Source organism: Tachypleus tridentatus, chromosome 4, assembly GCF_004210375.1.
Source record: "Tachypleus tridentatus isolate NWPU-2018 chromosome 4, ASM421037v1, whole genome shotgun sequence".
Lineage (NCBI taxonomy): Eukaryota > Metazoa > Arthropoda > Merostomata > Xiphosura > Limulidae > Tachypleus > Tachypleus tridentatus.
In genome coordinates, this window is record NC_134828.1 from 59095113 (window position 1) to 59121082 (window position 25970).

At 32.0% G+C, this 25970-nt stretch overlaps 1 protein-coding gene across 2 annotated transcripts in view; it reads right to left on the reverse strand.

Moving 5' to 3' along the window:
* Nucleotides 1–296: 296 nt before the first annotated feature.
* Nucleotides 297–25970, reverse strand: part of LOC143249210 (enhancer of polycomb homolog 1-like) — an 85652-nt gene continuing 59978 nt past the window's right edge. Inside the window, exons 9-15 of one of the 2 annotated variants that reach the window (XR_013027632.1) lie at nucleotides 22633–22791; nucleotides 21650–21736; nucleotides 20213–20364; nucleotides 19048–19173; nucleotides 15615–16039; nucleotides 12886–13056; nucleotides 297–673 (exon numbers count right to left, since the gene is read on the reverse strand). Coding sequence is in view for 1 of the 2 variants with exons in the window: in XM_076498690.1 (XP_076354805.1) it covers nucleotides 417–673; nucleotides 15615–16039; nucleotides 19048–19173; nucleotides 20213–20364; nucleotides 21650–21736; nucleotides 22633–22791 (1206 nt within the window). In the remaining variant the exon portion in view is untranslated. The remainder of the gene's footprint in view (nucleotides 674–12885; nucleotides 13057–15614; nucleotides 16040–19047; nucleotides 19174–20212; nucleotides 20365–21649; nucleotides 21737–22632; nucleotides 22792–25970) is intronic. The other variant, XM_076498690.1, reaches the window with a different exon arrangement.

A 25970-nucleotide genomic window follows, 5' to 3' on the forward strand; every position in this document is an offset into this window, starting at 1 on the left:
TTTTGGTGAACTTGTATAACCAACAATCTGAGTTTTGTGTGTGTGTAATAATTTGTTTTATACCATAACGATACCAAGTCCTTGCTAAACATTACACAATACAATGCTTTAAAACATCTTTGGTAAGTTATGAATGTAGCACAATCTTAATTAAAAACTTTATAACTAATATATTATAGTTTCGACTAAACTGAATAAAAATAAGATAAATTCAAAGTTTTAGTTTATTACTACAACAGATTTTTTTCAAGAACTAATATTTCTTGTGTATTTATTGGAATAAAACTAAAAACTAATTTGTTTTCATAACACCATTTTTTATTTCGTTCACTTATTTTACACGATATACACTAACCACCAATATTTAACAACTCTACCTTCATTCCACATTTTAAACACTTGCTTGGAATGCTTATCTAACTGACTTGGTGATCAATATTACTAGAAAAACTGTGTTGACTTTCACTAACTATAGAAGGGTTGTAAAACGAACTTGGGTCTTCATCACCAATGTCAGAAGATGGCAGCACCTGGAAACACTGTGAATCTGAAGAAGTTAATGCTGGAAAAGTCAGTTCAATGACTGAATCTGTTGATGGGTTATGAGAGGACCCTTCGTCATAGCTTCCATTTATGACAGCACAGGTTGTGCCATTCATTACATCATCATATCCTGCATGAAAGCAAAAAAATATATAGAGCATGTGATGTCAGTGTTAATATTTATATAATTTAAAGCTATTGCTAAACATTCTATGTCAGTATTTCTCAACCTTTTTGCCATAGCACCCCCTGCAGCAAACAATGATGCCCCATGTGTTGCTGATTGTTATCAAATTTTAGATCTGGGAGAGTCAGGCTCTTCTAATAAATTTTTAAGACAAGTATAGAAAATGGTGCTAAATTAGGTATGTTTAATGAATAGGCAATATTTACCACAGACACATCCACACAAAGATTTTTGCTCAAATGTGTGGAAAGAAAATACCCCTATTTCTAATGATTTAATTTCAATAAAAAGAGCTCTGAAACCCTCAAACAGTTTCTGTCCATACCCTCATAGCTTACAGCCCTCTTGAATTTTAAAAACATACACTAAATGTTAGTACCATCTAGGTTGAGAAACACTACTTTATCTGAAAACAATTAAGCAACCTGTAGCATATTCAGAATTAAAAATGTTGGGTTCTTTTATGAGCAAGATACATCTTCTTTAATAGACTGTATGTCTTAACAACACTCAAGTCATATTATTTCCCACTTTGTCCACAACTTGTATTTTATTCACAATTACAGACGATTAGTGTACAATAACAATACTAACATACACTTCAAAATCCTGCAGAATAACTACCCAAATATTCACTTCTTGGTTATTTATCTGGATATATTTTTAAAATACCCTTTCAGCTTGGTTTTGTTCAACTACATAACTTGTTTGAACAAGACTAAATAATTTTGTGAACTGAATTCTGACAAAATGTTAAAACAAAAATAGTAGTTTAAGTAAATAAGCCTTAGCAGTATATGAACACTAGAGTCTAAAAAAAGAAATATATACCAAGACTTGATTCACTCTGGTATTCTCATAAATTTTATAACATCGTCCCAAAAACAGTTTCATCATTTATATTTTATAAAACATAAGTTATTTCAAAAACATATTACAATGTTCACAATGGTTTACCCAACTTGGGAGTAATAGTACTATCTTATTGCATAAATATTTTGGTTTATCATTCAAAATAATGCTTGTATCAAATTAAAAGTAAATTTTGATGTTAATCTCAAAGGTTTTCTAGTTTATGTTTTAACAACTATTAACCTTTTATACTGTATTGTTTTAATCAGCTGAACTGTTTGCAAGAAATGTTTAGAAAGAGCATTAATTTGTGTGAAACACTTCTATAGCAAGTGATTTCAAGATGTACATAAATATAGCTAATAAAAATTAAAGTGAATTATATAAATTCTAATATTTCATAAACTTTCTCACTTTAACAAATCAAATTTAGACTTCAGTAATCCAGATATTTACTATCACTACTAAACTATGACCTCTTAAGAGTTGAGGAAAGCTAACTGAAAAAAAACAACAAACATATTCCTTTTGTCTAGACTGCATACTAGAAAAGTGAGACTCCCATACAGGTGAGTAAATAACAAGGATAAAATCTTGTTCATTATTAAAAGTATAAAGAATTAGTGAGTATCCAGTTTGTTAGTTGTTTGCCTAAGTCTTGCATTAAATGAACAAGATTTTATCTTATCATTTAGCTGTAATATGGTAAATGATAAGGCCATATTATTAAATGACAACTTAATAATAAATATACTGCAACAAAAGATGAAAGAAATTGATATAAAAACCACATAAAACATCCTATATTTCTTGGTTGATCATGTTTAGTGTTTACGATATTTCTTAACGGGAAGAAAGTGAAGTAAATTTTACTTCTAAGATATTTTAAATTCTTGTAATTTATATATTCTGTTCTATCTAAGCACATTACTACATAGTAAGTGCTTTGAAAAATTCCAATGCTTGGTTAGTTATAGCTAAAAATCAGATGGCCACATATGAAAAGAGTAATCAACTCTTAACAACATCCCATCATTTTACATTAAAACATTTATGTTGTAAATTTGGAAATGATGAGGAAACTGTCAGAAATTTGTAGGATTCATAGTAAGACAGTCTCATCACTGTTAATATATTTAAGTTTTAAAAAGGTAAAGACAAATGGGGTGAGGCAGTTCTCAGCACACCATATCTCTAGTATTAAAAACACAAACAACAACAGAGAGAGAGAGAGAGAGAGTGACAGAGACCTAAGGCTGGGACAGTGACTATCATAACACTAAACCTAAAATATACCAGAAACTATTATATTTGTATTCAATATTTTGCCATGACAGCTTTGAATAGAAAAATACTTAGCTTTGTGTGCATGATAGATCAATGTGTATGTCTCAAAACCTTTTACAGAGTTACCTTCACATTCTATTTAAATGATTTTATTACCAATGTATTTACTAAGCTTGGTATCAAAACATATTTCATAATTCATTTCATTTCTATATTATCCAAGTTCTAATATCTCAGTTTCAAAAAAGTTCAACCTTCACTTCTTGGTGTAATGCAACACTTGTGCTCTGAATTCTCCATCTGTAGATTTTATATTTTCCTAATATGGCTTTCAGTGTCCAGCCAATAAGAAATAAAAATTCAAAATAATTACAAAAAGGAATATAGGATTTGAATCTCCTACCTTCTCAAGATAGTGATTTATCAATATATTTGTCAAACCCACCCGAGTAGCCCCTCCTATCTTTCCAGTTTTCAGGGCAATTAGCAAATCATGTCCTTATCTGATCAACACATTTAAACCTATATAAAGAGCATTTTATCCTTTAAAAAGGCCTTATTACAGTTACTTCTATTTAATGGATATATATAAATAGTTGATCTTAGATTCTTTGTCTGTAATCATTTTTGTTTAACTTTAAGTAGCGAATGGAATTTTTAACTTAATCATATTCATAGTTTAGTTAGAAATTTAATTAAATTATAGTAGTTTTTAGACATTCTGTTCTAGTGCCTGATGTATTTTGTGAATTCTAACCTATATTGAGTCACATGAACTTTTATTTAAATAAGTAACTTAATGAAGTAACAAAAAATAATGAGGCTTAGCACAATCACTCTATGAGTGTAAACACCACGTGGGTAACTCACTTTGATTATTCATATGTGATAGTTATTGTTCAACTCTGAACAGCTTATGAAATTAAAATAGCTTTGAGACATTCTGTTCCAGTGTCTAATGACCTATACAGATCAGAACTGGGTATAGACGAGAAACAGAGGGAAGGGAAATAGGCAAAAAGGAGGAGTTACCCTCACAAGTCACTGAGGTTTTAGGAAGAAAGAAACAAATCAGATAGGGAAGAAGTTATCTATGGTGGTAAAGTGTGCATGTACTGTTGATGGCAAAAAGTCAGACCATTAATTTCTCTAGGCCGAGAGGAGAAGGAAATACATTTTGAGTGACAAGTGACACAAAGAACAGGAGAAAATACATTTGAGCAGAGGCAAAGTAAGGAAATGGAGGAGCACATTAACATCTAGAGGAACAGGTTGCTAAATCAGGAAAGAACTGATTAACATGGTAAATATTGGTGAAAGAAAAAATCCAGCAGTAACAGGAAAGATGAAAGAAAAGAGAGAAATCTGCATGCTAATCTGCAATCAAGGAGACTGAAGTCCCTTAGTTGAAAAACCAGTTCAGTAACTTGGGAACACCAGCAACATTAAAATAAACAGAAGGTAATACCCACCAAGCCTTGGCCCATGTGCAAAAGATCTTCCATTTGCACTGATACACTTCTCTAGAGGAAGGGAAGATGAATTGAACCAAATGAAAAGCTAAACAGCTGAAGAAATCAGAGCACCTCACCAAGGACTGGATAAAAACTAGGTGTGAAGAAGGAGGTCATGAAGTTTGGAATACAGGACTGGTGACTGTGGTTGATGAATTAAGTCAGGTAATAAAGAAAATGGTTCAAGAGAGAATAATTATAGATGGAGAAAATCAGCTGAGTAGTAGGGCACAATCAGAAAGATGCAGCATGGATAAGGGAAATTACCCAATAAAGCAATCAGATAAGAGTTGGTTGGTTAGTTTGGTGTTTTTATGGCGCAAAGCAACTACGCCAAACGTCTGGTAAAATGTTAAAATCAAAGTAAAATTGTTAAAATTCATAAAACAAAATTAAGGTAAAACAAGACAATGTTTAATTTTTGAATTAAAAACATAAATGGCATTAAATCCAATTTTTACATCTAGTCTACAGTGGTAAGAAGAAAAACTACAGAAACACAAGTTGAAAAGGACTTTCTGTAGCATAACTGTAATTATCATAACTTGCCAGGAAGACTAACAGGTAAGTTCAAAAATCACCGTTAGTCACCTGGAGTTGGCCTTTCCAGTCCTGGTTTTGACTTATTAGACATTATGGCCATTTTCTAATTTCAAATCGAACTAGATGTACTTTGATTGCTAAAAGAGAATCATATTAAAAAAGGTGTAATGTATAAGTTAAAAAAACTTAAATAGCATTAAAAAGGTTAAATGCCTTTACAAAACTAAAAACATTTCTTAGGTGGACAATGTCACCAACTCCAATAACACTGTCTAATGTTACGGAAAAACCTTGGGACAGAACATGTTTAAAATGGTGCCGTCCTTCAGAGTCATAACCACAACAAGACAATAAAATCTGGCTTATTGAGACCTAATAAAATAAAACAATGAGTTAAAAAACTATGACCAATGCACAGTCTGGTTAGAACAACTTTCTCTTTCCAATCCTTTTATTTGGAAAAGCTTGTTTTCATGTTACTCACTCCAAGTCGACTGCCAACTAGCACAGAGCTGAGCCTTGAATACAAGACTACAGTCCACAGCAGTGACAGTGCCAGAGCAGATAGATTTAGTTGTGGTGTCGGTGAGCTCCTTCCTACGAATACCAGCATGGTCCAGTATGCAGAAACACTGGATAGAAATAGATGTTAAAGAGAAATTGGCCAGTCAGTTTTGAATAACGGCAAGAACAGGGTGAGAACTAATGTGAAGCTATTCCAGGGCCAGTAGAAAACTAACCAAGTCAGTATAAGTAATGTTTAGCTTCTATGTGATCCAGGGCAAGAAAAATGGCATACAGTTCAGCAGTGAACACAGAAGTTGTAGAGGGGGTTCTGCTCGCAATTACCAAACCATGGCAGAGCCCACAGAGTCCTCTGATTTCAAACTATTTGTATAAATAGGAATGGAAGGATGGTTTGAAAGATGTTCAGCAAATAACAGACCGAATTTCCAATCAGGAGTGTCTGCTTTTCTCAGATGACTTAAAGATTAGTCACATTTGGGAACTGTATCAAGCCATAGTGAGATGGGCTGACCAGTGGATACAGCAATGTTATCCAAGGACAGAACTAATTCATCCAACTACTACTGAATACGAAGGCCAAAAGGAGCAATGACAGACTCTCTGTTCTCAAAAAGCATGGCCCACTGAGGAAGGAAAACACAACCCCAAGTGGAATGTTTTGGTAAGGAACAAAGTTTCGAAGCATATAGTAAAGACAGTTTCCTCTGGTAGAGGTGCAAAGAAGGTTCATAAGACTATCTATAAGCTTTGAACTGGGAAAGTGTGGAAAGAAGCAGTGCAGAGCCAAAGTTCTTGATGATGAATGGGGTCCAGCATCTTTAAGGTCAAGGTCCTGGCAGAGCCATAGACCAGTGATCCATAGTCGAGTTTTGATCAAATAAGAGTACAATATATCTTTAGCATAGAACAGTGATATGCTCCCCAAGGGGTAGAAGAGAGGACATGTAGGATGTTTAGTGCTCTTGCACATTTGAAACATAGCTGCTTGATGTGTAGTACAAAGGTCAGCTTACGGTCAAAGATAAGCCTCAATAACTTTGTCTCAGGGACTACAGGCAGCACAATTTCACAAATACAGAGTTCAGGATCAGAGTGAATACCATGTTGGCAGCAAAAGTGCATGCAAATGGTTTTCGAGAGTGAAAAGTTAAAGTCTGTAGCTGCCACTCAATATATCTCATGTTCGACAACTGACATGAGATGTGAAAGTCATCAACATAGAGAACTTTCGCAACAGTAAGAGGAAGTGATGCCATTAATCTTTATACTGAAAAGTCTGACACTCAAAACCACAGCCATGAGGGACTCCAAGTTCCTGTAGAGAACAGGAAAATGTTGAACCCACAAAAACTTGGAATCACCTGTCCATTATAAACTTTTTAATAAAAATGGGCAAATGGCCACAAAACCCACATAAATGGAGGTCTCACAGAATGCCATACCTCCATGTTGTGTCATAAGCCTTCTTAATGTCAAAGAATATTGATACAAGATGTTGTCATTTGAGAAAGGCTTCTCTGGTTGGCATTTAAAGTTACATCAGGTGGTCCATGGTGGAATACTGTCATTAGAACCCACACTAAGTGGGAGAGAGAGGGTTGTTTGATTTGAAGAACCAAACAAGATGAGCAATAACCATCCTTTCTAAGTTCTTACAGAGACAACTCGTCAAAGCTATTGGACAGTAGTTTGAAGGAATCTTGGGATCCTTGCCGATGAAGGGTCAGTTTGAGTTCTACCAGTGTAAAGGGATGACTATAGTCATAGAGACAATCAGCTCAAAAGGAAAGAGGTGATCCCTTTGTCTGAGTCTTGATGGCTGTGAAGGTGGAAAATGAAGCAGAAGTGATAGGTACTTGGCAAAAGCTTTCACCTAGAGTATTGGCAATGCTCTGGGTATCAGTTACTTCCTGGCCATCAGAGAGCAAGATCGAGAGGAAGACAAAATTATATTGCCCACTAACCTTTCGAATCTTGTCCCATATGACTTTGGAACTGGTAGTAGAAGATATGCTGGTTGTGAACTTAATCCAAAAATCCTTCTGGCTTTGAAGTCTCACCACCAAGCTTATGCATAAGTCTGCTGAAAAGCAATGCATTATGAGAGTGTGGGATAGCTACGAAAAGTATCCCAAGTCCATTTTGTAGCCTTCCATGCCACATGGCAGGCAGGATTCCACCACAGACGAGGATATTGTGGAAAACGTGTCAAGGTTTTAGAAATACACTGAGCAGCTGCCTGTATAATACAGTCAGTTACTCTGCCACACAGTCATCTATTGATGACTTACAGATGATGGCAGGATAAAGTTCTGTGAGAGCAATGAAAGAAGGCCAGTTTGTTTGATCCAGCTTCCATCGGGACACACAGGTCTGGTGGCATTGACTGTGGGCAGTCTCTCTCAAAATTATAGGAAAATGATCACAGCCTTGTGGGTTATTGTCAACCCTCCATGAAAAGTGGGAGAATAGTAAAGGTGAGCAAATTGAGAGATTAATAGCAATAAAGGACTGACTAGGTGCATGAAAATGAGTAAAAGAACCACTAATGAAAAGAGAAAGGTTGTGATCAGAGAGCATATGCTCTTCAGAGGGACTCCTCCCATCAATATAATTTCCACTGTAGTAGTGAAACAAAGTGCATCAGCATACTTCTGAGACGAAGTGGTGGACAGCAACTTTTGAGCCTCAGGGTAAGTAATGTTTTGAATCACTTTCAAATGCTGCACCTCTTTTTCTTCCAACAATGAAGGTTTGTTTCACAGTCATAAATATTGTGGTCTTTGCCATCGCAACAAGCACGTCAAGGAACCACAACATGATGTCTTCGAGTGACCGAACCACTGACATTGGAAACATCTGAGAGGATTTGGAATGTATGGCTGTACCTAGCAATTATCATAACCTGCCTTGATGGTGGCAGGTGGATGTGGTGATGTAAATGTCAGAATGAGGACATTTGCCAGTATTATAATTCTATCTTTGTGAGTGGAGATACGCCTTACTGCAAAAATACCTTGGGTGGAGAAACCAGCGAGAATCCCTGACTCGAGATGTACTTCATATCCATCTCAACAATAACTCCTCATGACGAATTCAAAGTAGCATGAGGTATAATCTCAATAGGTATATTCCCAATTGCCTTTGAATGCAGGAGGAATTCACTTGTTGAGGTGTGGATGTTTCCACCAAGATGTCACCGGAGTGAAGCTGCTTTACTAACTGTGGAGAGCCAGCACGTTCCTCTGGTCCCTCCTGAAGGAAAAAGGGAGTCATCTCCTCTGTAGGTTTGTCTCAAAGAGAATGTAGTATAAGAAAATGAGGTACAGATGTTGAATATTGCTGCTCAGAATCTTTAAGACATGGTGGTTTACCTATGGACTGTTTTTTTCACTATTTAAGTTTTTATTTAGAGTATCCATGAGGAAAAAAGAATATTTTGGTGCCCACTGACCCTACCCACCATGGAGCCCTATGAGGGGATGCACTACAATGCCAAAAAAGGACACTGCATCAATGCCAGGGTTTCAGCATCAGATACAGTGTCCACAACACCTGTTGAGAATATGCAACACTGATACTTGGTTGACCCTAACCCAAGTGGACCAGCCCATCTACAGGAATTCAAGGTCAAAGTGGTGTGTTATGGTTAGACCCCTCAACTCCCTTTCATGGGTCACCATGCATAGCAAACACGTGAGTGGATGTTTAGATCCCAGAGGAGATAAGCTGAAAGAACAGTACCTTTCCTGGGAGGTCCCCTCACCACGTACAGGAATCTATACCAAGGGAACAGATAAGAGAATAAGCACAGCTGAAGAAATCCATAGCGAAAGTTTGAAGATGAGATCCAATGTAATAAAACGATGTAATCTGACCAAATGCTTCCTTGGTGGTTGATATAAGGCAACCCCATCTAATTGTAAGAATGGACCATTACCAGATGATGGGAAGAAAGTGCTCTAAAGCCCAACAAACAGCAAGATGCTCTAGAATGATTGCATGTACAGACCATTCATCAAAAGACCAATAGTACAAAGCCTCCTGATGATTGATCTACGTACCCCAGCTTTGATGGAATGAGTTGGTAAAAAGATGTAAACTTGGATGAGGAGGAAGATTGTTTGTTTGTTTGCTTTTGAATTTTGCAGAAAGCTATACAAGGGCTATCCATGATAACCCTCCATAATTTAATAGTGTAAGACAAGAGGGCAGGCAGCTAGTAATCACCACCCACTGCTAACTCTTGGGCTACTCTTTTACCAATTAATAGTGGGATAGACCATATTATAGTGCCCCACGACTGAAAGAACAAGCATGTTTGGTGTGATGGGGACGCAAACCCGTGGCCCTCAGATTATGAGTCAAGCACCTTAACCACCTAGCTATGCCAGGTCAAGGAAAATAGTACTGAAATACTTTATGTTATGATGGTTGTGCACTGAGTTAAGTAAAAATGGCATCAGTTGAAATTTCTTAAAACAATGGGAGCTTGGGCAAGGTTTCATTGATTGTGCACAGTCCACTACAGGAAGTGTATACATACATGACTGAGGGGATTAGTGGGGTATTAGAAGACCATATCTCCAAAAGCAACAGAACCTCATGAAAGTGAGAGAGCAGACAGGGTGTGGTGAACTGACAGTTCCATAGAAATGAGTTAGAGAAAGAAAGTTGGGCTCTACTGAGGCAAGCAAAGACATAAAAGACACCTAATTGCACAAGGTATTGAGAAGGATGTAGCAGCAACATCAGCTTTGAGAAGGAGCTGATGAGTATGATTGGCTGACACTTTTCGAAATGGGCCAGAGGTAGCCAGTCAACCATGTGAAAAGAGAAATGTAGTCTCAGTGCATAAATATGAAGAGCAAAAGCTCTCATCACTTGACAAAATATATAAGGAGCTAATGCCAGCCATCTGAGACTCCAAAGGCTAGAAGACCAAACCAAATATCAAATGTCTTAAAAACAGATCCAGATGCAAATCTTGGAGATGAGAAAGTAAATGTGTTCAAGATAAAATAGCATCAAGATCTAAAAGGTCCCAACAACAAATAAACCATGTTTGCAAAACCATGGCTGATGATGATAAATGAGTCAAGATAGAAGTAAAAAAGGGAGAGGATGCCCATAAAAAAATCCCTCAAGATTTCTGTGGAGAGCCTGAGGTATGAGATGAACTGTGGAAAGGGATCACAAAAGAGTTATAAGGGTAAGATGGTGGCAGAAAAATTGGTCATGTGTGATACTAATGGGAGACTTAGGGCCCACCTTTCAAATGGCTAATATCTCACCCAATAGATGTTTGCTGAGATATGGATAGTCAGTCCTTTGACATGTGAGGGTAGACTGATCCAAATCCCTAAGGGGTAAGGCGTAACAACAACAACACCCAATTGGCAGGTAAAATATTCAGCATGAATCTAAATGTCAGAAACCTTGGAAAAAAAACACTTAGGATTGGGAAGTATATTCCTGAAAAAATGAAGGACTCAGGTCATAAGATATAGAAGCAAGGGGTAAAATATCACATACCTGAGAAATGAAGTACAAAAATCCATGAAAGGCTGAACAGAATCCTCAGAAAAAGTATATGAAGGTATGGCAAATTTAGGAAGTGGAAACAGATAATCAAATTCCTTATTAACCTGTTCAGGTTTCACACATAAGGAGGAACTGGGGCAATGTCTGGAGATAAAGATTAAGCCTTACAATATTCAATCTCCCTGCAAATAAATGTAGATAAATCTCTTGATGGGTCAGCAGCACCTGAAGCTTGTGGTAAGGCATTTGTCAAATGTGAGACACCGAAAATGGTTACATCAACTTCAGAATTTAATTTGTGTTGTATCAGTTTCAAAACTGTTTGAAGTAAGAAATATATGTGACTAGAACAAAGATAATGGAATATGAATGCTTTAAGAAAAATGAGCATATTATATTAAACCAATTCAAGAATGAATTCAATACAAAACACTAATCAAGAAAAAAAAAAGAAACATGGTGAGGTGCAAGAGCTGCCAAACAAAAAGAGATAGTTTGGTAGAGGTGCATGGAGGGACTCACATACATCAAGTGAGTGTGCCATGCTCCTACTGATGGAGATGTGACACATGATGATTTACATGAGAGACACACTGGAATCATTTTATTCCAGTGGAAGGTGCAGAAGTATTGTGACATATGTAATAAAAAACATAGAAGTTAACAACAAATGAGAATAACTAGTCTTGTGAGTGGAGGAAAGTACTGTACCATAAATTCCAATGTTTTGATCCATGTACAAATATCTGCTTTAAATTATTTGAAAAACACCAATGATATTAATGCTAAGGTACCTAACAAAATGAAATATTTTGGCATTTTCTATAGTGTCACAAACAAAAACAAATTTAATTAAAGAGGTTAACATTCTGAGCAAATGCAACATGTCTCCACCATACAATTCAAGATGGCCAAGTTTGGTCAAAAACTGTGCCATTGCAAGGGACCTGCAAAAAGCTATCTTTCTTACCAAATCCCATGCAAGTTAGTTGACATACACAAGTGGTTTACAAAAACATAAAACTGTGCTCTCCTTTCTCAGAAATTAAGCAAAAAACAAAAATTCCAAAATGATTACTTCGTACTTGTTTTAGAAAGCTGAATTTCTGGATACACCATAAATATACTCCCTATTACCCATTTTAGATAATATGTAAAAGCTCTACAAAAAATATCACTTTGTTTAAAAAATTTAATAAATCTGCCTAGCTTTCTGCTTATGCAGATTCCCATCTTATGAGTGTTACTAATTTCTTAAGTAGACTTGGGGTTATAACTCTTTTGTTAATACAGACTCTTTAGTTTTGATGTGCAAAACTATTCATATGTCATTTGAAATAAAAGAATAGAAGTTCTTATGGGTATTATTTATGACCATCATAATAAGTTGAATACCATCCACTACTTTAAAGAGCAATGTTGAGTTGATTTATACAAACACATTATACATGTACCTATGAGAAAAAATATAGTGGTTCAGTTTGCTATGGTTTTATAGATAAAGCACAATATAAAAGCAAGCATATATGATTAAAGGCTGATGGCAAACAATGAGAAATATGTTACCATTTTACTGATGATATTTTTGGAGTATATAACTAATATCAAACTTTTGAGTAAATTTCATTCCTTTCTAAATCCTTTCAAGTATAAGTAGATGATAACGAGCAATAGATGATGTCTAATGCTTCAGATATCTTAAATTTATCTCTTAAAATAGATTTATTCAAAGCATGCCACAGTAGAGGCTTACAATCAATAGAATGAATCAATATCCAACACTCAATTTTGTGAACATGCACAATTTACCACGAACATATAAATCATGCATCATATTACTGTAAGGGAAACTATATTTACTTTTTCAATAGTTTTTACAGTACTCACAAGTTATCATACGCAATCATTCAGTGAAAAAATGAGAAAATTGTAGAACACTCCTACAACCAAGAATAAGACCACCAAGAATGATCTTGTAGCTTATAGATTTCTTTTGACTACTGTGCTTTTAGACATCAAACAGATGCAGGAAATACTGTAACTTGCAAGTTCAAATATCTGTGGAACATAATACAAATTATTCAATGTGAAGAAGTAAGCATGACAGTAGTGTTAAAAAAGAATTTCCATTAATAAAGAAACTAGGAGAAAAACTGGAAACATTCAGTTATAGGTAATGTAAGAAAATGTATGTTTTAAATGTTACCAGAATGAGAAACCACATGAAAAACTGCAAAAAAAATGTCCTAACAAAATTAAGACATTTTCATTATGAAAGATAATAGACTCAAACATTACCAGACCAAATAACAGATACAGGCTTACTATATATCACAATCAGAAAATTTCAGTTAAAATTAAGATGAAATTACAAACATGAATTTGTTCTATGCAGCTAATATTATGTGTCAAGGCAACACAACACCTTTCCATTGCTAAGTAACTTTTTCTTGCCAATCCTTCACTGTTCAAGCTCCAAAATGGAAAAGTTTGCTGACTTTGTGACAAGAGAGAGAATTAAAATCATGCAGTGCAAGCCACAGGTTCACCAATGAACGTAACAAACAGTACACATAATTTACTATTAACCTAGTCATCTCTTCCATTAAAATATGGAATTCCAGAGTTAATTGTAAAGTAAAGTTGAATGTATAAAAGTGTGCACTCTGTAGCTTCAGTATGATAACTGGAATAACTTACTTAATGAACTAGTGAACTTTATAATTAGTACACCAATGTCATTTGTCTATAGGTCAAGCTGTACAACTGTAAAGAAACACAAGAATGAATATTTAGCTCTTAAAATAATGTGGTCATGGAAGAAAATAGTGTTCCAAGGTTTATTGGATTATAACATACACTAATACTAACATGAAGTATGCTGATTGTTATTTTAAGAGAAATATCCTGTTCATGTCTTAGCATTGTACAGCTGTGCTTTTTTTTACACCATTACCAATGACATCATAGAGATAAATCATGTTCTACACAATCAAGCTGTAAAACAAAGATACTGTAAAGCCTATCAAATATTCACAGCTTCTGGATATGTTGTTCAATGGCATGTAGAAGAAGAAAAAATCAAGTATTTTTTTGAGACTTTCAATGAAAACATAATGAGCTCCATTGTACCCTGCCTAACAAGTCTGGTCTAAATTAAATTTAATCTCCAAGCTCTGGCAAGAAGCTATGACTAAAATGGACAAAGCAATCAAAGTCAAAATTCTGGAAAACAACTTCTTCAGGGTCAGATTTGAGAAAATGGTTGAATTTCAGAAAACTGTCACTAAGTGGATTACCATTTTCAAACCAAATTACAAAAAAAAAGCCTTTGTACATTTTCAGAAATCTTGAAAAGCACTTGATAGCTATCTTCTTCATTAGTCATTAATGCTGAAGAGTTGTTAATCCATGACAGCTTTAAAGGTTTAAAAAAGCTTTCACATCACCAAATTCACATGGTCACAACAAATCTGGATGTTGCATACATCAGAAAGTCTCTCCCCCAAGAGACCTGGTGATTTGAGAGTATTACTGTACTAAAAGAAAAAAAAAAGACATGGAAAGAAATACTTGTGTGGAAATGACTGATGATTTAGTTTTCTAATGACACTGCTGTACTCAAATAAAAAAAAAATCAGTAGCCTCAAGAGATGAGTTAAAATGGAAACAGTACTTAGAAGATAAAGAACTATGCAACAAAAACGAAAATTCCTACTATATTCTCGAAAGAAATTTGTTCTTTAATATAAAAAAATTATTTTTGTTTAAAAAATACTGCTACCTGTGATTATGACTGATTAAAAAACATGCACAATGTTTAACAAGTTTTAATCTGTTTAGGATTGATATACATAAAACATCACAAGGTACTGCCCTTTATTAACAATATTTAAGAAGACAATTGAAGAGTAAAAAGTGACCATTTTGTAAAATAACAGTTCATGAATATTGTACATAGTAACAGAACAAATGATATGCTGCTTTGTATTAAATATTCTATAACTATTGAAATCCAAATAAAATGTTTAATTATGGAGTTAAATTATGGAGGAAAATTCAATTGTTTTGAACAAATATCTAACTATATACAATACTTTCTGTTTAGAATTACACTAACTTTTATTACTGTCACAACAATGCTAAAATAAAAAAATTAAAGGAGTAAGAACTCTTATGAGAGAATGAAACTACTGCATTCCAATGAAGATCACTCTTGATAAAATCCCAGCTTAACTACCATATACAGTTCTTTTAAGGATATGTAAATGGTAGTCATGTATAATAGCACATCATTGATATTCTTTGTTTAATTAAACTTATCAGGATTAAAAACAAATTATAATATAAACTTGTTTTTCTTATATTAAGAAATATAACCAATGATTACCTGCTGCATTCAGATCTACAATATGCAAAGCAACTTTATTTTATACAGATGACACTAGTATAATTTTTAATTGTATTATAATAACTGTATAAATATTCAATTTAAGGGTTTAGTTGACACCTCTGGAAACAGATAAAAATAAGATTATATTACTTTCTTGTATGAACAAAATCACAGTTCTTTACGTTATCAATAGAATGCTCCTGAAAACACAACAGATCCCTACCTTCACGAGTGATCCCATTACAGGATGGCAGAATGCATCCGTCTGGTCCTAAGTGAGCACCACCTGAATTTACTGAAGAAACTACAGAGTTCACTATCCCAGATACCTCTGACACACTGAGTAATGCTGATACAGCAAACTGAACACTTGCAGAGTCTAGTGTGAAACGAGAAGTGGGTTGAGATGAAAAGGAATGATCAACACATTGTGAGATTTCTGTACTAAGTTCTTCCTGTTTTAACCTTTCAAGTTGCTTTCGTTGCATTTCAAACAGTTCTTCCTGGTGATTTTGAAAACTTTCAAAGTCTGTTTCAGAAGGCAGTTTTTTTATTGAGCTATAAACCTGAGTTGATGAATCACCATCTAATAACACAGTATCCTCTTTCAGATTCAAAAGTGGCGGTGTTTGAGGTCGAAAAAATGGCCTGATAAAATTAAAAACAAAATTACTTACAATGTTCATCTTGAACAATGGTTTCATTAACACAAGCAAAAATAAAAAGGCATAATACTGTTCATACCTTGCAATCAATTTAACCAAGAAAGATACTGACAACTTTCATAGATCAACAAAATCTGTATAAACAGTTATGGGTACATAATACTGATTGAACTGAAAATGAAAAAAGTACCACAATATCAAGATAAAAGTGTATGTGTGATAAACCATGGGATATTAAGAAAAAGTTGAATCAATCTTCTCAATACTGAATACCATAAATTAATAAATGTGATGAGCAGCATGAGACATGCCAATAAAAGTATATTTAAAGAGGAACTATACTTCTGGATCTAACGATTTAGGGAACATAATTAACCATTAAACTAACTTTAAAAATAGTTGTATTTATGAATAAGCTAATAAGGCCATCTGCCACTATCCTAAGTTTGAAATACTGAAATCTAGAAATTTTTATTTTATTTCAACCTCTTCATGGTCATAATTAACCAAAATATAAGTATATAGTTGATCTGGCAACTTAAACCACATATTAAAACAATTTTGTTTTTGTAAAACAACACCCCTATTTTTCATAATCATAGATTGTTACTGTTTAAATATTCAAGTACCAAATATATGTGCCATACAATAAGTGAGGAAAAGCTTAATTTTCAAATTAATGAAAATCACATGCAAATTACTCATACCAAATTGCAGTTAGAATACACAAACTTTAGCATGTCACTTTTATCTCTCACAGGATATTTTAACATTAATATATACATCTGATGATAAATATGATTACAGTATCTGGTCCTTTCAACAATATTAAACTAACAGAAATACAAGTTATTCATTCCATGATAAAAAACAAAATATTCATCAGATATTTGATGTTACATTATTAATATGAACAAATGTTAACCTCTGTGTGTACAAGATACTTGAAATTACTGTGTTAGCAAATTTTTATTGTATATCAAAGTATAACAAATTATCATCACTCGAGATATAATCTTTGAAAGATGGATGTTGGTGAGTAAGTTTTCTGCTAATAACAATTTAACATAATTTTCTATACTTTCTTTACACATTGTGTGGTAGAAGTTTTAACTGAAACATCAAGAAAACTCAGGTTTCTGAATGAATGTTGGTAATACTATATTGCCACAGACATGTTGATAAAACCCAATGTATCTTCAACATTAATTACAACTAATTTCAATATATAAGAAATACAATAATTAATTTGCAAATACAAGTTAATGTTTTTAAGTAAGCTGAAAATGTTTTGCTTAAGCAAGAATTTCAAAGTCATTCCAGGGATAAAACATTATTTTTTGTTCTTTATATTTTTTTTAGATTTATTGTGTGATTTTTTATCTCTTACTACAGCACAAGTAGTTTTAAAATAAAAACTTACATTTTAGGCTAATACAAAAATCAATAAAATTCGAAAATGAATCTATTAGTGTTGCAGGCTTCTGTTTAATATCTTTAGAACATAATGTACTTTACCATTCATTTATAACTTGTGTCTGACATCTTTGGATTATAGTACACTTACCATTTATTTATAGCTTCTGTACAAGATCATTGAAACATTATATAGTAACTATTCATTTATAACTTTTGTCTAACATGTTTAAAACATAATACACTTAACCTTCCAAACATGAGTTGATAACTTTACACGAGCTTGTAAATAATGTTGATTTAAGTAACTCAATTGTTTATTAAAAGTATCCTCATTACAAGTCCATTGTAAGGAAGAATATTATAATTTTTAATGAAGTATTTATAGCAAACATTTATCTTTGAAATTCCAAAGTCTTTTCTGAGTCATTCTAAATGGAAGGTGAGCTTTTATGCAAAGTATAAAAATACTTATTTTCATCTTACAGTTTTTCATTTACTTAGCATATATAATCTCCAGAATGAATATTAAAATAATTAAGGTTAAAAGTTTACATTTAATCAGTTATTTTCTCCAATGATATAAAATTTTGAAACAAAAGAAACACTCTACTTTTTAAAATTATTCTTTGAAATAATTAATTGATGTTATATATTCATTTTAATCACTTACAGAATTTCAACTGTTTACCTTTTTACATATATTTTTAAAATATTGTACCCCATGTCTGAAGAGTAACACATCACATTAACAAACTTGTATACATTTACATACATGCACACCCAGCTTTAGATTCATTCACTTATAATTAGTTACTAAGCCTAATTTTTGTTGAGACAGATATTAATTTAACTTTCAAATATGTATTTTTAAACATAAGTAATACATAAGCCACTAAAACAGAATATTAAAAAAACTATAAATTTGTTTTCAAATTAAGCTGCTTAAGGTAGAACACATGAAATAGAATGAGCACAAGTTTACATACCAAAGGTACCCAATAAAATCCTGTATTAGTCTAAAGTCTGTTAGTATCAATTCCAAATTGACCACTTAAAGCTCTAAGTTCAAAATAACCTCTTTCCATTGGCCATAAACACATTTTGAAAACCTTCAAGAATTAAGAATAGATGGGTGGGGTTTCACTATTGGAAGAAGTTATAATGCTGAACCTTATATTGGACCTTGGGATTATTTATAGACAGTGTCTAGGAAAAGTCAGACATTGTATTTTCAGTAACAATAAAGGTATAAAAAGGAAACAAAGAGAATTCAGAAAGCATATGCATCATAATACATAAAAATGAAAACTGAATGTTTTTATAAAAATTAATATATAAAACTTGGATTATATAAAAATGAATTATAAAACACATTCTGATACTGATTTACTGATCTACATTGATAACAAAGTTTAATAAATTTTTAAGGTAGTTGTGAAACATTGTGACATTCACCAGGTTTGTATTTAGGGCATTAATATTCATTTATAACTTCTTTCTGATATCTTCAGAATATACTAAACTTACAATTAATTTATAAGTTCTGATGCACTTAGAAAATAATAAACTTACCATTCATTTATAACTTCTGATAAAAATGTATTTGATGGAATTCCATTTGATAATGAACTGTTGAATTCTACATCTAAGTTGCTCCAATAATCATCCAAGGGCGTCCAGGCACGATCAAGAAGAAGCCTTAAAATTAAAAATGATTTGCTATTGTGAAACATAGTTTCAGAAATTAAATAAATTGTTCAATGTTTTTTAAGCATAGGAAATAAATATGGCTCACTGTAATATATTTTCAAGAAAACATTCTGTGCTGTATGAAAAACAATAATAAGGTGAGCACTTGTTTCTTTCTATTTCATATTAAAATCAAGTTTTTGCTACGGTTTTAATTGTGCTTTACCTAAATAAATATATATTTCTAAACCAACAAAGTTTACATGTATTTTAACTTCAGTGATATATTTGTGTTGAGCAAGATTAAACTTTTTCCTTTAGAATTTTCTAATAACTACTGCACTTAGAAACCTATATCAGAAATTATTAAAATATCTGAGTGCAATGACAATGATAAATTGCTATTACATACACAAAAATATTTAATATTTTGTCATTTTTTTGTGTTTTCAAAATAATTTTAAGTTTCTTAATCTCTTTCTCTTGTAATGAAAAATTGCAGTAAATTGTTTACCCGTAGAGGATGCTACATTCAATGCATATTTACTTTAAAAACTTCTCTTGCCCATTCATTACTGGGTTATGTTTCTAATGGAGCCTGTCCATTTATTTTAAAACTTAAAATAACTTACTGAATATAGTAAATTTTAGGTTACAATACCTACTTATTAATATTATTTTTCTTTTGCAACATGCTTTAGATTACTTAGTGTAACATTGGATACACTTCAACCAGACAAGAGCCCAAGGTTTAAAATAACAAACATGAACTGGTGAATCTATTAATGAAAATTCACTTCCAAATAATATATTTCCAGAAAGCTAAATTAATATATTTTTCATTGACACAGAAAAATCATACATATTGTGTTTTTAAGTGGAGATCACTGATGGCTTCAATAAATATCTTGGATGTGTACAATGAAATGTTGTACTTTAAATATTTAATAGATTTTAAATTTACAGAAGTGCTTAATTATTCATACATAAAACAGTTTATACCACTCACCAACTTCAAAACAAGTGTATATAAAGTTTAAGTCCTTACCTGCCACCTCTACCTAATCTTCTTCTTGCAAATCCTATACATTTCCTTTTTGGAAATAGTAAAGACGTTAAGCAGTACCTATATTGATGATCACCTTTACCTTCCTCTTGAGGATGACACCAAGGCCAGTTTCCCAGTCTTTCCTTCAGAGGCTTTTACAAAAAAAAGGTTTGGTAAAGACCATTCACTCTTATCTTTACTACAGAAACTTAAAGGTATTTTAAAAATATTTAACATTGGTGATTTTTATTAACAGTGTACATGCTTTTAAGAATTGTAAGGAAACCTAAAGATTGAACAATAAGTCAACAGACCTTACAAACTTGTATGTTACATATTGTGAGGTTAAACAATTTTGTAACTATTAATGAAATAGTTACAAGATAAAACATTAATTCCAGAAATGATTGATAAAAAATGTATTTTTTTTTCCAATTAATAAGATAGTGATGACAAATTTAATAATAAAGTACTCACCAAAAACTGAAAAAACAAGCTAACACTTAAGTATGGTGCTGTTATTTGCCATTAAGTATAAATTTACTGTCATTAAATAACACAGACTGATTATTTTTTGTATGTTTTCATTCCTGTTTCAGGAATTTTGTTTGGAAAGAAGAAATCATGATTCTTCATTTAACCAAACACATACCTTTTAACTATATCTAGAATGACTACATATTCTAACACAAGAAAATGCAAATGTTTATTTCTAAGTAGCTTAAGTCTCATAACTCTGCATGTATGTGTGTGTGTGTATATATATCTGCAAAGATTGAAGAGCTAGAGTGGGAAAAAATTCCATGTCCTCCTTATTCTCCAGACCTTACCCCATCTGATTATAATCTATTTGGAAGTCTGCAGAACTATCTTGATGGAAAAGAGCTTGGAACATATGAAGATGTCAAAACTACTCTCTCTACATTCTTTTCTTCCAAACCCAAAATATTTTGTAGAAGTGGCGTTCAGAAGATTGTGAATCATTGGCAGAAAGAAATTAATAACAATGGAACATACATTATTGATTAAATAACATTAAAAGCATTTGAAATCCTTTCTCTTTTTCTGAACCTAAAACTGGACATTACTTAAGGGATGACCTGATATATTTAGGTGTGTTTTTTAATATTCACTTTTATATTGAGAAATTAACTCATATATAACATTAAAGTTTGAATTATGATCTTCCATTTGATTCCAAACTTACTGACATAAAATCATAAAATATTAGTTCAATAAAATTTTGAATGCAAGTCATCAAAGACAATGATGTGACCTTTGACTTGTGACCTATTGCAAAAGGGTTAAATTATAAAAACTATGTTGAAAATTATGTAAGAGGTACTAAGCAACCAACACATCCTATTATTCTAGATAAATCATTACTGACTGTGGAAGTTTACATCTAATATACATCAGATTTTACTGTTAACTCACTGCATGATAGTTGCAAAACTTTTTTCTTCTAAATGCAAATGGTCCATCTGGATCATTGTCATCCTCCACATCAGATGGTGAGGTAGCCTACAAAATAGACACATTATTTTCACTTAGATACAAAAAAATCAACAGGCCTATAATAAAAAATATGTCATTATACTTCTTTATTTTGCAATACATTTTAATAAGTAAGTATGTTGCTGGCATGTAAGTAATAATTAACTGAAGTACACAAAAAATTTGAAATATTAAGTGATATTAACTTTTAAACATGAAACTGGATTAAAACTAATTAGTAATACTTTTGTTCTAAATGAAGGTCTAAATCTTCTAAAACATTAATATTTGCCACTAGTCTATATAATATTTATTTCAGCCCTTCTACCTAAATGAGCTTTGCTTGCTTGCTGTCAGACAGATTTATTTATTTAACGAGATTCCATAAAGTAAACGGAATAAAAGAAAACTTAAGTTTTTCTCAGCTAGAAAATTCCTTCACTAAGTTAAATTTCTCTCATTCTTATAACTTTTCTAGTGAAATAAGGTATCTCATACAGAAACAAAAATACTACCTTTATTAATTATTAAAAGAAATGTGATGTCTTTGGAGAAAACTTAAAAAACAAACAAAACAAATGTCTAATAGTAAGCATAACTATTTTAATATCCATTATTTTAATAAAACATTACTTTATATATAATCCATAAGTGGAAAATTTATACAGAAAAATTTAATTCTATATATATTTGCAGAGGTTTTAACGTTTTAATTTTATAATCACAGCTTCAATTCTTAATCAACAAAAGGAAAAAAAATAATAATTTCCTCTTTTCCTCCTTTCAGCATTAACCTAAAAAAACTGTTGTAACAAATAATCCTAAATTTAAAACCCAATTTCAGTCACTGTGGATTAGTTTCACAGAACTACAAATGGTAGTAAAAACTTAAGTCAAGACAATCTTTATAACAAATATCTTACTGGGGAAAAACCTTCATCATCGGAACTAAGTACATCTGAAAAACTTGTTTCTGCATCATTCTTCTGTGCTGATGAAAGCTGTCGACGCAAAGATAAAGAAGTTTCTTGTTTGTACTTCTTCTTTATATATTCTCTTTTTCTTCGGGGTATTCCTTCATCCTATTTTTAAAAAAAGACAATCATTCAACAACAACAATAAATACATTTGTGGTTATAAAATGTTAAATGAAAGCTCAAATTCTGAGAAATGTTTCTATAAACCACAAGCTCACTTTTTACAGATGACATGGCCACACTTTCTTAAGAACATAAAAGGTTTTACTGAAAGAATATTCTCATGCATACCTCAGCCACTGAAACTACTCCCCTACCTGCACACTTCTTAAACCAAAGTTATTTCAGTGACAAACAATCATAAATTTAAATATTAAGTACTGATTAAGATTACAATTGATTCCCCCAAAAACTGATCAAAAATTACTTTTATACTTGTTACTTTGAAACAAACTATACTGAAAACAAAATGTTAAAGAAAGTTTTTGAATATCTTCTCTGAAACCAATTAAGTGAAGATTACAATCATTCTTATTAGTGGATCAGTAGACACTGATAATATCTACATGTATGTTAAATATATCAATACGTTAAGTGTTTTTTGCTATATTCTTCATGGAAAATGTTAGGTACCCATACTAACTTTGTACTTTAAGGATCACAAAAATACATCTCCATGAAACTTGTATCTACTTTATTCTACAACACAGAATAAATTCACTCTATACAGTTTGTATCCACAATATCCTCATGAAACTATCTACTTAATTCTGTTAAAGAGAACAAAATCCAATTTACAGCATTTGTATCAACAGTATTTTCACAAAACTTCATTCTGATTCACAGAATAAATTCTCTTTATAGGGTTTATATCACAAGTATCTTCATGTAATTTTTTACTTCCTTCAAGTATGCTGAGGAAAATCCACATCACAAAAGCCTGTATTAGCTGTCAGTAAATGACAAATTATTCGTTGTTGTTGGATATACAAGAATGTTTAGTTTAAGAGTTATTATTTCACTTATTTTGTGATTTAATACTTAATAATTATCTAGTTTTTGTAACAAGTGTTAAAAGATAATTATTTTAAAAACAATAGTTATGACAGACTTTGTTACATAACTATGCATGAGTTGCACACTGTGTATGTAGTTATAATTGTTGTTCTTGGCTTTTGTAATATTGTTGATATAATCTTACTCAACTCTTCTAAGTTTTCTCATTATGTGTCATACTGTTCTTACTAGAAGGCTAGATATATCTAGATTTTTCTGTCACATGTTATAAATATGTGCAGATAAAGAAAGTACAGTTAAGTTAGTGAAACTGAGAGTAAAAGTGAAGTTAAACAGCATACAAATTAACTGTAACAGGTAATTTTTAAAGGGAGTTTCACAGCTTTTGTAGTAATAACACAGACAGAGGAAAATAGTTTGTCTTGTGAAAAGGTGTTCTAAAATAACAGAAACAGCCTGTATCGACTTCTGACATAAAAATGAATTATTTAATCTTTTTGCCTTGAGTATCTTTTACTGTACATGATGCAAGGTTTTAGTGTCTTACATTCAAAATTTTATTAAAATAGTTTTTATGTTATATCAATTAGTATAGCATAAAAACTTAACTAATAATTCACACTTTAAGAGTATACAAGTTTTTTAAGTTCTTAATTTAATATACCATAAAGGCAATATTTTAAAAAATCCTGAATTTCCCCTAGTGTGACACATGCAACACATTTTCTCTAGGTTTCTTCTCATTTCTATTTTATCCACCCTCCCAGAAACTACGAAATTACATGTATCTTACTCAACATAAAATCGTCATTGCTAAGACAAACCATAATTTTCGTAGCCTTAAGTTTCATTTGGTTACAGAGCTATCATGCAGAAAATCAGATCCCTCCTGCACACCCATGTAATATGTCCTCTCTTTCAGAATTTCTTAACAGTTCTCTTGTATGTTTAATTTTATATTACCTATAACAAATAGAAAGCCTAAGTTTCATATATCAAATGACATACTTTATTACATTGTGTTCTGAACACAGTATAATAAAATTCACTTGCAATACAACTTGGGTTCCCATGAAGGTCACAAGAGCTAGCTTGAATGAATTTGTAACAGCTCTTGTCACATAATTAGAAAGCTTGAAAAATTGTGATTGTGTAAAGAAATTGTCTGCTTTTTTCATGTTATTAATCTGTGTGTTTTGGTCCATTGTTTAATGCACTACAATCATTAGTATAAAATATGTAAGGTTAAGTATAATCAATACTCCACAGCAAAAAAAAAAAAAAAAAGATTCCTTGAGCAAGTAATTTATTTATTGTGTTTATTCTTTACTTATTATAATAAAAGTAACTAGAATGCAAAAATAATGATCTCTTTAGGTTAGTTAAGATTAGATTAAGTAAAATAAGCAACAATAATAATAAAAAAAAATATTTCATAAGGCACACACTACAGCAGCTTGGAGTAACTCATAAGTCATGTATTTTTATAATGTAGCATTATTTGCATATTCCTCAATCAATTTACAACTTATAAGGGCTCCAACAGTAGTTAGGCATGGTTCAAAGGACAATAAAACAATAAAATTTAATTATAAGTAGATGTACACTGTTACAAATTTAAAACAACTTAAGATAAACAAATGTAGTTTCACTCTACATTTGAAGTCATTCTGGAAAGAAAAGGAGAGTAATTTAGGTTTATTTTTTTGGTGGTTACAAAGTAAGTTAAATTGATCAACCTTGTAAAGAGTTACACAGTAGAGAAAATAACAGATAAAATATAAAATTTTACTGACAACTAATACACATTTATATTTTGTAGGTTTCAAACATTACACAAATAAGATGAAAAAAGTATTTTTTATCCTAACATGAAAATCACTTTGCATATGGACAACAAATATTTAATACATTCAAGGACAAATTTTTTTTGAGTTTAATAAATTTACTTCACTAAAAAATACAATTTTTTTGTATTTGAAAGGCTTATAATGTTCACTGAAAGATTGCCAAATTTGGTGAAGATATACAAATTAAATTCATAAAGACTTTATAAGAGTACAAAAACATCAAGTGATCATTCAATTTTGACTATGCCTGTGTGGATAGAGTAAAAGGTCTGAATATAACTGTAGCAACTCACAGGGTAATGTAAATGAATTTATCACTGATCATAATGTGATAACAGAGAAGAGATTAAATAATTTGTCTTGTCAGTTGTGTTCTAAAGTCACTGAACCATCCTGTGTGGACTTTTGACAAAAAAA